The following is a 17251-nucleotide window of genomic DNA, read 5'->3' on the forward strand; positions in this document are numbered from 1 at the left end:
CAATCACCTGTTGACATCACCTGTTTCAAATCACATCATTATTTAACCATTTTACCTCATTATTAGCCCTAAATTGCTCCTGTCCTAACTTTTTTTGAAATGTGTTGCAGGTCTGAATGACAGGAAAGGATGCATATTTACAAATGACCTGAAGTTGACCAGACAAAACATGAAATATTTTGTGTTCATATTGTCTGCAATGAAATTCAAGTCAAAGTAAATTTAGAAATCACTACTTTCTTTTTTTATTTGCGTTTTCCATACTGTCCCAACTTTTTCTAATTTGGGGTTGTAAATACTCCTTCATTTTTGATCGTACAGATAAGAATAAGGTATCATTTCAAACTGCAAAGGGTCTGGGTATGTATAGTCATAATAAATGCAAAATAATGTGCTTTTGTAAAATAAAGAAAATGTACATGGTGTGTTCTCTGCCATCTTGGTCTCTGTCACCTCTCTTCACAGACATGTAAATAAAACAGCGTTACCAATACAGTATCATTCCTGTATGTGATGCAGTGCTGTCTAAGGGCCCGAAGATCATGGGCATCCAGTATGGTTTTCCGGCCTTATATTATACTATATAATGAGATGCTACCTAGCATTCGGGAGATCTTCTCACAAAGAGGATCTCGGCTTTGTTTCTCTCTGAAATAAAGTCTATCTTCTGGAAACAAAACCCAGAGACTGCATGATTGCTCAGACACAGGGCAGATAAAAAAACAATACATTTGCTCCAGATTCTTTGAATCTTTGGATGATATTATGCACTGTAGATCATGATAACATCAAACTCTTTTAAATTTATTACAGCTGTAGAATTGAAAATGCACAAGAGGACCCACACTGGAGGGAAACCTTACATGTGTTCACACTGCGATAGGAGATTTGTTCATAGAGCAACTCTGAAAACACATGAGAGGACCCACACTGGAGAGAAACCATACAAGTGTTCATACTGTGACAAGACATTAATTTGTTCAGGACATCTGAAAACACATGAGAGGACCCACACTGGAGAGAAACCATACAAGTGTTCACACTGTGACAAGAGATTCGTTCAGACAGCAAATCTGAAAACACATGAGAGGACCCACACTGGAGAGAAACCATACAAGTGTTCACACTGTGACAAGAGATTTGTTCAGAGAGCAAATCTGAAAACACATGAGAGGACTCACACCGGAGAGAAACCATACAAGTGTTCACACTGTGACAAGAGATTTGTTCAGAGAGCAAATCTGAAAACACATGAGAGGACTCACACCGGAGAGAAACCTTACAAGTGTTCACACTGCGACAAGAGATACCGTTCAGACAGCAAATCTGAAAACACATGAGAGGACTCACACCGGAGAGAAACCTTACAAGTGTTCACACTGCGACAAGAGATACCGTTCATCAGAACATCTGAAAACACATGAGAGGACCCACACTGGAGAGAAACCATACAAGTGTTCACACTGTGACAAGAGATTCGTTCAGACAGCAAATCTGAAAACACATGAGAGGACTCACACCGGAGAGAAACCTTACAAGTGTTCACACTGTGACAAGAGATTCGTTCAGACAGCAAATCTGAAAACACATGAGAGGACTCACACCGGAGAGAAACCTTACAAGTGTTCACACTGCGACAAGAGATACCGTTCATCAGAACATCTGAAAACACATGAGAGGACCCACACTGGAGAGAAACCATTCACATGTGATCTGTGTGGGAAGAGTTTCACACAATCAACAAACCATAAGTTGCACATGCTCATCCACACTGGAGAGAAACCGTACACATGTGATCTGTGTGGGAAGAGTTTCATAATAAAACGCAGCCTTAAAGAGCACATGAACATCCACTCTGGGGAAAAACCGTACACATGTGATCAGTGTGGCAAAGGATTTGTAAGGTCTTCGGACCTAAAGATTCACCTGAAACTTCATACAAAGTAGAAACATCTGTATTCATGTTCTTTGTGTGGAAAGAGTTTTCCACTGCTGAAAAGTTTAAAAACACATCAGAAAAGACATACTGCCAAAAAAGCTTATATGTGCTTTGAGTGTGAGAAGACTTTTTTTACAGATGAGCATTTGAAAATGCACCAGAGAACTCACACTGGAGAGAAACCTTACATGTGTTCACACTGTGACAAGAGATTCAGTTCTTCATCAAATCTGAAAAAACATGAAAGGACTCATACTGGAGAGAAACCATACACATGTGATCAATGTGGGAAGAGCTACACTGAATCATCTTCTCTACAGAAACATAAAAAATCATCCACAGCCCGAAATCATAGTAAGTAGAGTTAATCTTCAACTTAATGCTTTACTTTTGACTCGTCAGTCTGTATTCTGTTCCCGCTGAAAACCAGGCAATGGTTTCTAATTACAAAGGCAAATGTATCTATTTACACCATGTTTTTGCAGTGTTGAGTTTTGTAGCCAATGACAGACATGTTTGTTGAAAGCACTGACCAATCAGAGGGGTTTAATGTAAGTTAGTCAAAATATACTCAGTGTCCCTTAAAACACATCTAGTTTTGTTTGTTGACTGAGTTATACACACTCTTATTATAACAAAGTGTAGAGTCACAAACACATTTAATTACAGGAGTGAATTCACTAAACTCTTCCGTGAGACACTCTTGAAATTGCTGTGATTGACAGTAATAACAGAAGTAGCGGACGGGACAAAACATCTGGCAAACCTTTTTCATAATATGCTCAGCAACCTCTACAGTTGTTACTTTTTTCATTTTAGATGTAACATGAATTACTTGTCATTTTTACATTATAATTATTATAAATATTTAACTTAAATTGTCTTGTATTTTCAAGTAGTTTACTAGTTAAAAGAGGTAGATGACAAATCCTTCTAGATGTTGGTGTCTGGGCAAAATGTTCCCTTTGTTTAAATGGTTAACAAAAGTAAAAAAAAAAAAAAAAATCTTGCACTAAATTAGCATTTTATAGTAAATCCATACGCAAAACGTAAAATAACTAGCTTTTATAAGGGAGTGGAAATGGCAAATGAGCTAATGAGTGGTCTTCTGACTACTGGTTATAGTGGGAGAAGTTTTTGTTTTTTACACCAGGTTACCGAAATCACGTCATCAATCAAGTAATTCATCTTTAAAGGTCATTTTACGGCAGAACCAATATTAAAATGTTTAAGTCAAGTAAGAAGCAAGTAATAAAAGCATTCATCCTTGATTTGTTTTACACATTTGGAAGACTGTGAATCAATTAATTTACCTTAATTATTAGTTCTGGAGCAGATACCCTAACTCATGCTAGTCTGTGGTAGTTTTGTAATCTGATTATATTAAAACCTGACCAGGAGTAAATCTGCCAACACTTTGTCAGTGTACAAAATGTGTACTGTTCTTTCGATATATATTGTTATTTATTGCTCATAATTGACACATTTCAAACATTTACACAGTTTTTTGATACTTCAGTATGTATAGATTTTGTACACTTAAGATATGCCAATTTAAATGTATTTAGGCTACATAATTTCCTGAAAAGTTACATTTTTGTGTGGGTTTTGTTAATTTTGATAATCCATTGCATATTAAAATGGTATGTTGTCAATGAAATGAAAATGGCATCAGATCAAAGTTTATAAATGTATGCATGTACATAAATGTATAAATTAGGGCTGGTAATTTGATGTTAATTAGATTAAGGAGAAAAATAACGCATTAAAATTACAAACCTGATTACAAAAAAGTTGGGACACTGTACAAATTGTGAATAAAAACAAACTTCCACATCACTGCATTCTAATTTCAATATTTTATTCAGAATACAACATATATGACATATCAAATGTTTAAACTGAGAAAATCTATTATTTTAAGGGAAAAATAAGTTGATTTAAAATTTCATGGCATCAACACATCTCAAAAAAGTTGGGACAAGGCCATGTTTACCACTGTGTGGCATCCCCTCTTCTTTTAATAACAGTCTGCAAACGTCTGGGGACTGACAAGACAAGTTACTCAAGTTGAGGAATAGGAATGTTGTCCCATTCTTGTCTAATACAGGCTTCTAGTTGCTCAGCTGTCTTGTCGCATCTTCATCTTTATGATGCACCAAATGTTTTCTATGGGTGAAAGATCGGGACTGCAGGCTGGCCATTTCAGTACCCGGATCAATACCATCGGAGATGCAGGCTTCTGAACGGAGCGCTGATAACAACTTGGGTTGTCCTTGTCCTCTTTAGTCCAGATGACATGGTGTCCCAGTTTTCCAAAAAACTTCAAATTTTGATTCGTCTGACCACAGAACAGTTTTCCACTTTGCCACAGCCCATTTTAAATGATTCTTGGTCCAGAGAAAACGCCTGCGCTCAGCCCATCTTAACTTCTGAGAGACACTGCCACTCTGAGAAGCTCTTTTATACCCAATCATGTTGCCAATTGACCTAATAAGTTGCAAATTGGTCCTCCAGCTGTTCCTTATATGTACATTTAACTTTTCCGGCCTCTTATTACCTGTCCCAACTTTTTTGGAATGTGTAGTTTTCATGAAATCCTAAATGAGCCAATATTTGGCATGACATTTCAAAATGTCTCACTTTCAACATTTGATATGTTATCTATATTCTATTGTGAATAAAATATACGTTTATGAGATTTGTAAATTATTCCACTCCTTTTTTCTTCACAATTTGTACAGTGTCCCAACTTTTTGGAAATCAGGTTTGTATTAATGCATTAGATGCACTTGGCCCGCCCAACACCTGTGTGGATCATCTATCATTTCATGCAGTCGATTGGTGACAAATATGAGGCAGAGCAACTTACTGCATAATAGAGCCTAGAGAATATCCCTAAAATACAAGATATAGGGCAGTACACCCCTGTTTGAGATTGTCTAATTTTTACATTACATTTTTAAAAAATATTGCACGAGCTGTAGGCTAAGTGTAATATTACTCGAGTGCAAATGTGATACTCCTCTTATACAACAGTTCATTAAGAAGTTAATATTGTGTTAATTTAGACACAATGTTGTCTGTTTTGCTCAATTTTGCCAACCAGAAGATAAAGACAAATCAGATCTGTTCATCGACGAGCAACCCACAGCAGCATATAATTTCTTAATGCACATTTTGAACGAATTTGGTGAACCATTTGGCATGTTTGGCATTTGGCAGGTCTGATGGTGGTGATGATGTCACACATCGGTCGGTCTGATCGTGATGATGATGATGTCACACACCGGTCGGTCTGATGGTGATGATGATGTCACACACCGGTCAGTCTGATGGTGGTGATGATGATGTCACACACCGGTCAGTCTGATGGTGGTGATGATGATGTCACACACCGGTCAGTCTGATGGTGGTGATGATGATGTCACACACCGGTCAGTCTGATGGTGGTGATGATGATGTCACACACCGGTCAGTCTGATGGTGGTGATGATGATGTCACACACCGGTCGGTCTGATTGTGATGATGATGTCACACACCGGTCGGTCTGATTGTGATGATGATGTCACACACCGGTCGGTCTGATGGTGATGATGATGACACACACCGATCGGTCTGATGGTGATGATGATGTCACACACCGGTCGGTCTGATCGTGATGATGATGTCACACACCGGTCAGTCTGATGGTGATGATCCTCTTCAAGTCGAACAAACCTAATGATTCAATGAACCATTCATAAAGAACCCTTTACTTCACTCCTGAATGAATCAGCCATTTATACAAACCAAATGAATGAATAAATGACTCAGTGACTTAATCATTAAAACATTACCTTCACCTACGCAGTTTTAGTTTATTATTTAGGGTATCATTTCATTAAAGAAATAATTTTATATTTTCATAGTAATAATAATAAAATTAAGAAAATAAATGATTAATGTTATAGTTCACCCTGCCAAAAATGACAATTCGATCACCATTTTCTCACATGGTCCAAAAGAGCATAATCAAACAAAATATTTCTTGCTGAATCTACTTTTTATAATGCCTGATGCTTTACACAACAACGACTTTAAATGATCTTTTGTGAGTAATTTCTCCAAAATTTGATGTGCGATTAATTTGATAAATTAATCACCACATCATGTAATTAATTAGATTTTAAAAATGTAATCGCTTACCAGCCCTAGAATAAATCTGAGTTTGTGTCTGAAAGCCACAATGAGTGATGGCACACTTATTGAACTCAAATATGGAATTCAAAGTGAAACAGCTTAATTGTTTACTTTTATTGTTTGCAGTGCCAAAACTAATGATTGATTAGTAGTTGGCTAGTGAAGATAATACAGTAACGCAAACAGATTTTTTTTTTCAGATATGTGTACAAGAAAGAAAAGTCCAAAGTTGTCACGGTGAAAAAAGTTCAAGACTTCAAGACTTTTCAAGAGATTCAGATCAACTCATAAATAGTTCCTTCCCAAAAGAACATCATCTAATTGTTTTATTCTTGTTTCTCAATTTGCTTCATAATATAATCTCTCATTATGCTTATAATTTCAAGTTAGATTTTTTTTTTTTTTTACTCTTCATTTATGAAAAAGTGAACTTTTTAGTCGTGTGGACAACAAAGTGACCTGAAGAAGAGTCCATCTTAGTTTTAGGAAAGACATTGATCTGGTGTTTGTGTTTAATTGTTAATCTTATAATCTTATGAATGCTCGACCATTTGTGATGCACTTGGTTGGTCGTAAATCAATAATTTTCTCACAAATTTTCAAGTAATCATGTATTAAATAATCATGTATTTTATCAACTTCTATTGACCATTTTTAATGTCTAATGATGCTACTTGCGACAATAGTTTAATCAGTATTATCATTAATTTAATAATTTTGGGTTTATCTGAAAGCCATTACCTGATATGATTGCTTTTTAGACTTTTTTTATGTTTTAAATGTCTTGATAGATAAAATCTTACTGCCTGACACAGATGAGACCCAGGTCTGATTGTGATGGTGCAGAAACGTTGTACATTTACTTATACATTTCAAATATGCACATGAGTAATCATAACCAATGCTGAGAAATTAAGTTTTAATGAATATAATCAAGACACTTGAAAAATACTTTACGGTTATATATATATATATATATATATATATATATATATATATATATATATATATATGTATATATATGTATATATATATACAGGTCCTTCTAAAAAAATTAGCATATTGTGAAAAAGTTCATTATTTTCATATATTTTAAATTCATTGCACACCAACTGAAATATTTCAGGTCTCTTATTGTTTTAATACTGATGATTTTGGCATACAGCTCATGAAAAACCCAAATTCCTATTTCAAAAAATTAGCATATTTCATCCGACCAATAAAAAAAGTGTTTTTAATACAAAAAAAGTCAACCTTCAAATAATTATGTTCAGTTATGCACTCAATACTTGGTCGGGAATCCTTTTGCAGAAATGACTGCTTCAATGCAGCGTGGCATGGAGGCAATCAGCCTGTGGCACTGCTGAGGTGTTATGGAGGCCCAGGATGCTTCGATAGCGGCCTTAAGCTCATCCAGAGTGTTGGGTCTTGCATCTCTCAACTTACTCTTCACAATATCCCACAGATTCTCTATGGGGTTCAGGTCAGGAGAGTTGGCAGGCCAATTGAGCACAGTAATACCATGGTCAGTAAACAATTTACCAGTGGTTTTGGCACTGTGTGCAGGTGCCAGGTCGTGCTGAAAAACTAAATCTTCATCTCCATAAAGCTTTTCAGCAGATGGAAGCATGAAGTGCTCCAAAATCTCCTGATAGCTAGCTGCATTGACCCTGCCCTTGATAAAACACAGTGGACCAACACCAGCAGCTGACATGGCACCCCAGACCATCACTGACTGTGGGTACTTGACACTGGACTTCAGGCATTTTGGAATTTCCTTCTCCCCGGTCTTCCTCCAGACTCTGGCACCTTGATTTCCGAATGACATGCAAAATTTGCTTTCATCCGAAAAAAGTACTTTGGACCACTGAGCAACAGTCCAGTGCTGCTTTTCTGTAGCCCATTTCCTGCACACGCCTGTGCACGGTGGCTCTGGATTTTTCTACTCCAGACTCAAACCACTGCTTCCGCAGGTCCCCCAAGGTCTGGAATCGGTCCTTCTCCACAATCTTCCTCAGGGTCCGGTCACCTCTTCTCGTTGTGCAGCGTTTTTTGCCACACTTTTTCCTTTCCACAGACTTCCCACTGAGGTGCTTTGATACAGCACTCTGGGAACAGCCTATTCGTTCAGAAATTTCTTTCTGTGTCTTACCCTCTCGCTTGAGGGTGTCAATGATGGCCTTCTGGACAGCAGTCTTACCCATGATTGCAGTTTTGAGTAATGAACCAGGCTGGGAGTTGTTAAAAGCCTCAGGAATCTTTTGCAGGTGTTTAGAGTTAATTAGTTGATTCAGATAATTAGGTTAATAACTCGTTTAGAGAACCTTTTCATGATATTATATTATTATGATGATATATATTTTTTTTTATTTATTCTATTTTCTTTTTATTTATTATATTATTTAAAATCCCATGCTAGGTGTACTGTGTTAACCTAACAGACTTGTTATAGAACTTATATATCATTGCTCTTTTTGTTGTTTTTGATTGCTTCCACTGTCTTCATCTGTAAGTCGCTTTGGATAAAAGCGTCTGCTAAATGAATAAATGTAAATGTAAATGTAAATGATATTCTAATTTTTTGAGATAGGAATTTTGGGTTTTCATAAGCTGTATGCCAAAATCATCAGTATTAAAACAATAAAAGACCTTAAATATTTCAGTTGGTGTGCAATGAATCTAAAATATATGAAAGTTTAATTTTTAACATTACATTATGGAAAATAATGAACTTTTTCACAATATGCTAATTTTTTGAGAAGGACCTGTATATAATGCATTATTTGATCGATTACTCCTCCTTGAGCCATCTATATGTACCATAAAGAAAATTACCTGTAAAAATGATTTTAAAAAAAATTGTTACCAAAAAATTATTTGACACATGAATTTTTCCTGACACAGTTTAAGTTCTTGTCATATTTTATTACAATTTTCCTAAACTATACCAAATAAACTGTGATAATGTGAGAAATGCTAAAGGTGTCTGAATATATTTAGGTTTGACTGTATGTTGGCGTATATAACACTTTAACATTTTAATACATTTTTAAAAATGATATTAAATGAAAATGTAAGAACTTTTATTTTTGGCAAAGTTCTGCACAACAGAAGTATATTAAGATACAACATGGACAAATACGATATTCCTTAATAATGTTTAAATAAATAAATAATTATAAAGAATAATATTATTGGTGTTAATATAATTTTGAAGTACATTGTGCAATGCTAATATATTTCTGTCATAATTTCAATTTAAATCAAACTTTTATTTCGACTGGTTGTAGCGGACCTTTGAGTTGCAGAATGGATTTTACAATGGATTTTCTTCAATAAAACTAGGAAATGTTTAAGTTTTCTCTCAGCCCTGCTAATGTTCATGATTATGTAGACATTTAAACACTATTAGCATCATACAAACTTCAGTGTGTAGTAAAAAAAACGGCACCATTCAGAGACATGCAGAAACAAGCAGATTATTTATATAGCAGTCTCTTTGTGCTTTAATACTCACAGACACATATCTGATTTTGCTTTATCCATACATCAGATATTTAGCATAGATGTTTAGAGATGTACGAGCATCCATACATGCATTTTGAGTAGAAATTGCCTGGTTTCACTGTTACACCAGGGTTCACTTTTATATCCTTTCTTTTCACATTTCTCTGTTTTTTACTGTCAGATTCAGATCAGTTTCTCCCCAAAGAACATCATCTTAATATTTTCTTGTATATTATAGTGCTTCATAATCCATGTCATTATGCTTTATGATTTTGTTATACTTTTTGATTTGTTTAACTCTTTAGTTTAATAACTTTCTTATATATATTTATAAAAGTGTACTTTTTTGGTAAATGTATAATGTAGCTTTGCAACAGTGCATTTGTTTGCTTCTCTTCTCTTTTCAAGTGGTGTATTAAATCATGTATTAAACTCATTTTATCACACACTTTTATCGTCCAGTTTTATTGTCTAGTCTACTTTATGAAACCGATGATAATATTGGGTACTTCTGAAAGTCATGAGCTAATATGCTTGCTGCTTTAGCTTGAGTTTTGTAAATGTTACAGATGTTCTGTCCTTGTAACTTTGAGCACCATTTGGTGTGTTTTTATTGGGTAAATGTGGGAAACAAATATGCACAACATATTTATACATTTTGCGTTTGTGTGAAAGCATATAACATATTTTAAGGATAAGTTATAATTAACATCTCTTGGGGCAAAAAAAAAACAAACTGTTTTGATAAGCCCTTATTCTCGCATCGCTGTCATTATGTCACCACTAGTATCCTTCCTTGTTCCTTCAGCAGTTATAATATTTTGCTCTTTTAAAGGCATAGTTCACCTTCAAATAAAAATTTGGTATGTTTCAGCTTACCTCAAGGGCATCCAAGATGTAGGTGTCTTTGTTTCCACAGTATTTCCCATTTTGATGTTTTTAGGTCAAACCGTTCTTGTCTGTGACTCATATAATGCAGGTCTATGGTCACCACCTCAAAGAGCAGGCACAGAGGAGTCCAAATTAAACAATTTCCCATCGTAAGTACACACTGATGACCTAAGACACCAAACGAGCAGTATTTATATCGTTTTTACCTCTTGTACACAACCACGTCCAAGTGGACACTTTTTTTATTTGCTTCTCAAAAAATTTAAAACTTCATAACTACAGCTTTTATTATCTGTTTTTGATTTTTTTGATGATTCTGCTAGATTTCTTGTAACACCTAAAAGCCACAAACTATTAATTGATTATTGGGCAGACAGTTATGGAAAAGTTAAAAACTTCAGTCTCCTCCCAAAGGTGTCCATATCTGCTTTACATAAGCCTGGAGTACACTACACATTTTCTGTTGGTTTTCTGATGATTTTCAGTCTGGAGAGGTCGATACTATACTTGCTGAAAGTCTGCAGATTTGAGTTGACAAATTCCATAGAAAATCACAAAGTACTTTATGGTCACATGGACTCTCAAACATGTTTGATATTTTCAGCTGATTTTAGAAAACAGGCACAGTTTCACCGACAGGACTTAGGGTAGCACTTTATTTTACAGTCCTGTTCCCCATGTATATACTATGTACTTATTATAGTAATTACAATAACTATGTAATAACTAGGTACTAACCCTAAACCTAACCCTACCACATTTAGTTACCTTGTATTACCAGAACTTTCTTAGATAAATACACTATAAGTACATGTAAGTACACGTACTGTAAAATAAAGTGCAACCGGACTTGGACTTAGACAGGATTAGGCCACAGTTCAAATGTTATTCATATCAATGTTATGCCCACATTACTGGTGTGCATCTTGAGACAAAACAAAGGCACTGATAGGTTTTAAGATCAGTCAGTGCAAGTTTATATCAGCTGAAACAGCTCAGAATGACATTGTAGTCTGGGACTAGTCTTAAACCTCGTCTGTGAACCAGAGGGATTTTGTTACAATGTGTCATGCGTCTCCTAGTTTGTTGAGATGGGACCAACTTTAACGTCTGGTAGTGTATGATCCTCGGTCGTGTAATGTATTATGCTAAGTTTTCCTTTGCCCCAATTTACAGAGTTGGTCTGTGTATGATGCCTAGTGTTTTAAAATCAGATTTTAAATGTCATGTAGAGTATTCAAGCCTTTAGAGACACTGGGGAAATCACAGCTGTCAATCATGACGTCAGACCCCATGTTTATAATTCCATTAAAACAAAACCTATGAACACTTGAACGGACATCAGTGGGAAAATAACTACCTAAAATGACAGAAAATAAAATAGAAATGTCCCGTTAGTTTTAATGTGTATCTTGCCTCTCACTCCATTCAAGCAGAGGGCGGGGCTTATGAGCTGAACTGCAGCCAGAATGGTTGACTTCAAAGTAACCAACACCACTTTGACAGTCGGTTCAGTTTTTGTTATATGGTCAACAGTTTATTGGGACATCAGTCCAAACAGTTTGATCTGTCAGATGATCCTGAGGTAAAGGCGTGATTGTCTATTAGCAGAGAGGCTTTACTAAAATGAGAAAGAAGAGTGAATGGAAGAAGTGTTGCTTCTATGGCATCGCTCTGAAGAACCTTTTAAGCACCTTTATTTTTAGGAGTCAATGGTGTTGGAGAAGGAAACGAGGAAAGACAGCAGGCAGGTGGTGACTTCAGAATCATATTGAGATTAGCAGAGGAGAAGGGAATTTAGTCAATGAGTCCGGTGAAGTTAATAAACGTTTAAAAAAATCATTTTACTTTATGATGAAATTTACTGAGGACCAGAAGTGGTTCCCACATTCTTAAAAAATAACTTCACTTTAACTTCACAATAATTATAATAATTATTAATAATATATTAATAATTAAAATATAATAAAATATAATAAACGTTAGCGTGGAGAGAACAAACAAACTCCACACAGTTTTTTGTTATTCACAATAAACTACAGAACACACACCCACACTTACAAAAACTGAATCTAATAGAGAATCACGCTTTGTTTCTTATTTTAGAATGACTTTAGCCTAGTTACAGCGAATAATAATAATAATAATTTGTATTTTAATTATTACAATTTTAAATTTATCATAAATAATAAAAATACATGTAGCCTAATGTATTTGGCTGGGGCTGGGTTTTTCACATGATTTATTCCAAAGAGTTCCGCTGTTTTCCACCTGCATTAAGATCTCTGGCAGTTCATTTTAATGTATAATAAACATAAAAAAAATCATGCTATTACATAAATCCAGAACAAATGAGCTTTTAATTAATGCATTTTTGTGTGTATTCCGCAGTTTCTAAACATTAGGGGAGAGCAGGGGCAAAGTACCATTTTTCAGAAAAAAATAATTTTAAAAGATAATGTTATAGACATATATATATTTCTGCTGTGGCCAGTAACTAGGAAGTGTGGTTTATTTGTAGAAATGTAGAAAGACTTCAGTATAATTTCACTTTGAACTTAAGTTGCACATTGTTACTTTTGACCCCGTCGGTTGGGACGAAAGGAACACACAGGTGGGTCAAAAGTAACACAACAATATAAGCTAGATTTTTTTCTGTTAGTCTTATTTTTTATTAAGTATACCTGACTATGACCTTGTTAATATGTAACTACAAACATATTTTGTCTTTTATCTTTGCAAAAAAAAAAAAAAAAAAACATTTAAATTACATTTTCATATTTTCCTTTTAAATTTAAGTTTCAGCAAATGTCTCAAAACCCGATTGTACAAACTTGTTTTAATATTTTTATTTCAGTGTATTTTTATAAAAAAAAATTCAACAGAATGAACAATATAAAAATTTAATTACATAAATTATAAAAATTATGTTATAGGCCTATTCATGTTTCCATCCAGTTGTTTTTATGCATCAATTCAAAATGTGCATTAAAACATCTGGAAACACTGCAAATTCTTAGGTGGAGGTTTCAAAGGTAAAGTATGCCTAAAACCTAAATATAACTAAGGTAAATGTGATTTAGCAGCTGTCCAGAGAGTGATGTTCCTCTCTGTCCAGAAAAGCCCTCTCATAAACATCTGGATAAAACCAGACCTCTGTCTGTCTGTCTGACCCTCACTCAGACATATTCTTTTGGTATAATATGACATAAACATTTTAATAAATGATGCAAGACACAGAAATTTACAGTATAACATGCACCGAAACAAAATAAATACTTCTTGTAACTGTCACGACCGGTGATACAAGGAAACACGGAGAGAGAACCAATTGGGAGTACGTCTTTATTTGAGGGGTAATCCAAAAAGCATAAACAGTCCAGGCAGGGGTCAATACCAAACACAATCAAAACATGAAAACAAAACACGAACACAAGGCAAGGGCAAGACTGATTGACGGACATGAATTCACAAGAACTCCGTGACACATACCAAGACAGACCGGGTTAAATACACAAGGAGAGACAAACGCTAATGGAACATTGATAGAGTGTAATGATAGGTAACTAGTGACAGCTGGGTGCAATAATTAAGCAGAGACGTGAGGAAGTGGTTCATAAAGTGACAGACACCGTGGGGACGGAGGACATCTAGTGGATTCCCAGGGAACACAACCCAGACACTGTGACAGTAACTGTAGCGGGACAAAAGTAACAATCGTTACCGCTTCAATAAATTACTTTTTGTACTCGAAAACAGTTTTACGGACCTAACTCTGGAAAACGATGACAAAATCATGTGCTATTTCTCAGCTCCATCAAGGGTTGCGTGTTGAACATGCTGTCATAGCTTGGAATGCAAATGCAATAAGAGGCTCTGAGAAAATCGCTTTGTTACTTTCGTCCCACGTTACTTTCGACCCCGCTCTCCCTATACAGAGATCGCAGTGCATGTGAAAAGCAAGCATTTAGGCCTAGCAAATGAGAATCGCTACAATTATTGAATATAGTTTGAGACAAAGGCCTTCTTAATGATTTTTTTTTAATTCGTTTAAGATAATAAAAGCCAGCTGTTTTAAATAACTGATCAAAACTGAGCTCCACAAACAGATTTCCCAAAATCTCTGTCTGATAAAGAAGTGTATATTTGTCCTTCTCTGAAAGAAGTGTGGAAAATGTTCTTTCTGCATCTGAAGCAGCAGTGGGGTAATTAAATCAAAGGGAGACATCTGTACATGATACAAGATATATGGAAAATAAGAAAGAAATAAAAGAAAGGAACAAGTCATAAATAGACTTAGGATTGGACATGGCAAGCTAAACAAAACTCTTCATGTTAGAGGAACACACCAGACAGGACTTAAGTGATGATGTCAGGAGGAGGAAACATTCAAGACATCTTTATATCATGTAAGAAATATATAGAACAATTCAAGAGATCAAGAATCCGCTACAGTAGAGTATCATGTAAAAAAAATATAGAAACATTTGCAAATAATGACCAATGACGGATATGTGTTAAATAGAAGGAGGACTGGATTGGAAGGACGAATTTAATTAATATATAGTAAGTTAAAGTGATAGCCTACAGCAGATGGCCGTAATGCAACACTATGGATGCCAACTGAAGTTAAAAATAAATAAATGAAGATTTCGCCTCGCGTCGCGGCGATGACGTCATCACCCGCGCGCTCACAACAACAGCCAGCGGCGAGTCTCGTGAGACGAACAGTTCGCGATTCTTCACGTGTTTACATTATTGTAAAGGACACTTAATCGTTATTTAAGCAACATTCAAAGAGGTAATCTCTGATTTGTTTTCTTTCTGCGTCTGATGACTAAAACATTTCTCACAGCAGACGACGAGCATGTGAGGGAAATGACCAGATCTGAATCAGTTTCTCTCAGCAAACAGTCAGAATAAAGTGAGCTGATCTGCTGCTGATCCTGAATGTCTTGTTTAATGAGTGTTTATTGAGAATGAGAAGTCACGTGCCGATTTGGGTTGATTTGGGAGGGGTCTGAGCCGGTCGACCCTGATGGAAGGATACGCTATCTGTTGCCAGGGGCAATGCCTTCAGAACTTCACAGAGGCGCGACTAAACATTTCAGAGCGCTTTCATTTTTGCGCATTTATTTTGTCGGCGGAACAGATCGAGACAGATCTACGAATACGCGAAAGAAAAGGAAGAAAGTAAAGCAATGCAAAAACATAAGGTGAAAGAAAGGGGACCTTACAGGAACAAGCTCACACCAAGCGCAAAACAGCGGTGTTTGGAGAAGCTCTCAGGCTGCAGTGGCACAGAGACCTAAACATTTTACCTCAGTGCACACATTTGGACATTGGGAATGATATTGTTTACGATGTAAGTCACTTTGCATTCACGCTGTTAATGGCTTAATCTAACCCGGACATTTACATCTAGCAATCACATATTTAACTACCCTAGCTAACCCAGAACTGGTTTGTCCACTTTGCAGCCCCCAACAAAAAAAAACCTGGTACAGTATGTGTCATTGGGTTAAAATCAAATGATAACTAAACATACACAGCTTTAGCCTACATCAAAACATGTTGGAAATGTTCGTATACATTGAACATCTCGTTACAATCTAGTGTTCAGTCGTAGTTAATTACTTTGTCATTTTGGTCAAGAAGTTAATTCTAAATGCAATGTAATTACAATACACTAAAACGCATGTGAATAAACTTACTTTGGCCAGTACAACACTGTTTTCATCACCTGCTGTAGATGGACCCAGCCACAGCAGAAAGCCTCGTAACTTTCCAAAGACGTGTGGCTTTTAAACTCCTGCATTGTGTAGTAACTTAAACCAAAAAAATATATAATTCCCAATGTCCATATGTGTGCATGGAGGTAAATGGTCCAGGTCTCTGTGCTGCTGCAGGGAGCTCGTATGGGTCGATATTTTGGATGCCTGAGAGCTTCTCCAAATACCGCTGTTTTGCGCTTGGTGTAACCTAAAAAAACTGTATTCCATTGTTCCTATGTTTTCCATATGTATCGTGTGAGGTACTGCAGCAGTTTTTAACGCAGCAGTAACTTCCAGGCATGGTAAAACAGTGCAGAATTGCGAGAACCTCCTCTTAACAACACATTTAAACAGTCCTGTTTCGCCGCCGGTATCCTTCCAACGTGGCGGAGACCGTGATATCGAGGGAGGGGCTTTGTGCTATGACGACAACTTCTCATTCTCAATAGTCTGAGACTCATCAATATTATTAGCTGATCAAAATCCTCTTTATTTCATGATAATAGATCCTGTTTTCACCTCATTCATTACACTGATGACTTCAGATCTGTTCATTGACACATTAAGATCATTTTATTGCTGTCAAGATCAGAAAACAACACGGTTATCAGTTATTGTGACATTACAAGATAAAACTATCACAACAGCATTTATTCATTAGTCTGTGATAAACCATGTTTCATATAAAACACAAAACTAAAACACATTCAGTTCAACTGAATTCATTGGTGCTTTATTTGTACCTTGCAAATTTGTAAAATTATATTTCTATGTTTATTCTTTCACTTTCTAAGTAAAGTAAATTTATATCTGTTTTTTTTTGGGGGGGGGGGTATAGATCATTGAATCATTTTGTAAAAGTCTGTGAAAATTATTATAATGTTCTGTAGCCATAGTCAACTTTTGCATCATATTTCTAAAACTTAGGAAAAAATTATTTATAATGTAAGTAAATTT

At 35.7% G+C, this 17251-nt stretch overlaps 2 protein-coding genes across 2 annotated transcripts in view; both read left to right on the plus strand.

The window, feature by feature from the left end:
• The window catches only part of LOC127987694 (uncharacterized), a 2462016-nt gene that overhangs the window by 2396064 nt on the left and 48701 nt on the right, over window positions 1-17251 (plus strand). The window lies entirely within an intron of this gene.
• On the plus strand, window positions 605-6756 carry LOC127987730 (zinc finger protein 700-like). Its single transcript, XM_052590124.1, is given in 3 exon segments — window positions 605-1310; window positions 1312-2293; window positions 6323-6756. Coding segments are annotated over 2 exon segments (1167 nt in total). The 5' UTR covers window positions 605-779; the 3' UTR covers window positions 1948-2293; window positions 6323-6756.

The sequence above is a fragment of the Carassius gibelio genome, chromosome B22, assembly GCF_023724105.1.
Source record: "Carassius gibelio isolate Cgi1373 ecotype wild population from Czech Republic chromosome B22, carGib1.2-hapl.c, whole genome shotgun sequence".
Lineage (NCBI taxonomy): Eukaryota > Metazoa > Chordata > Actinopteri > Cypriniformes > Cyprinidae > Carassius > Carassius gibelio.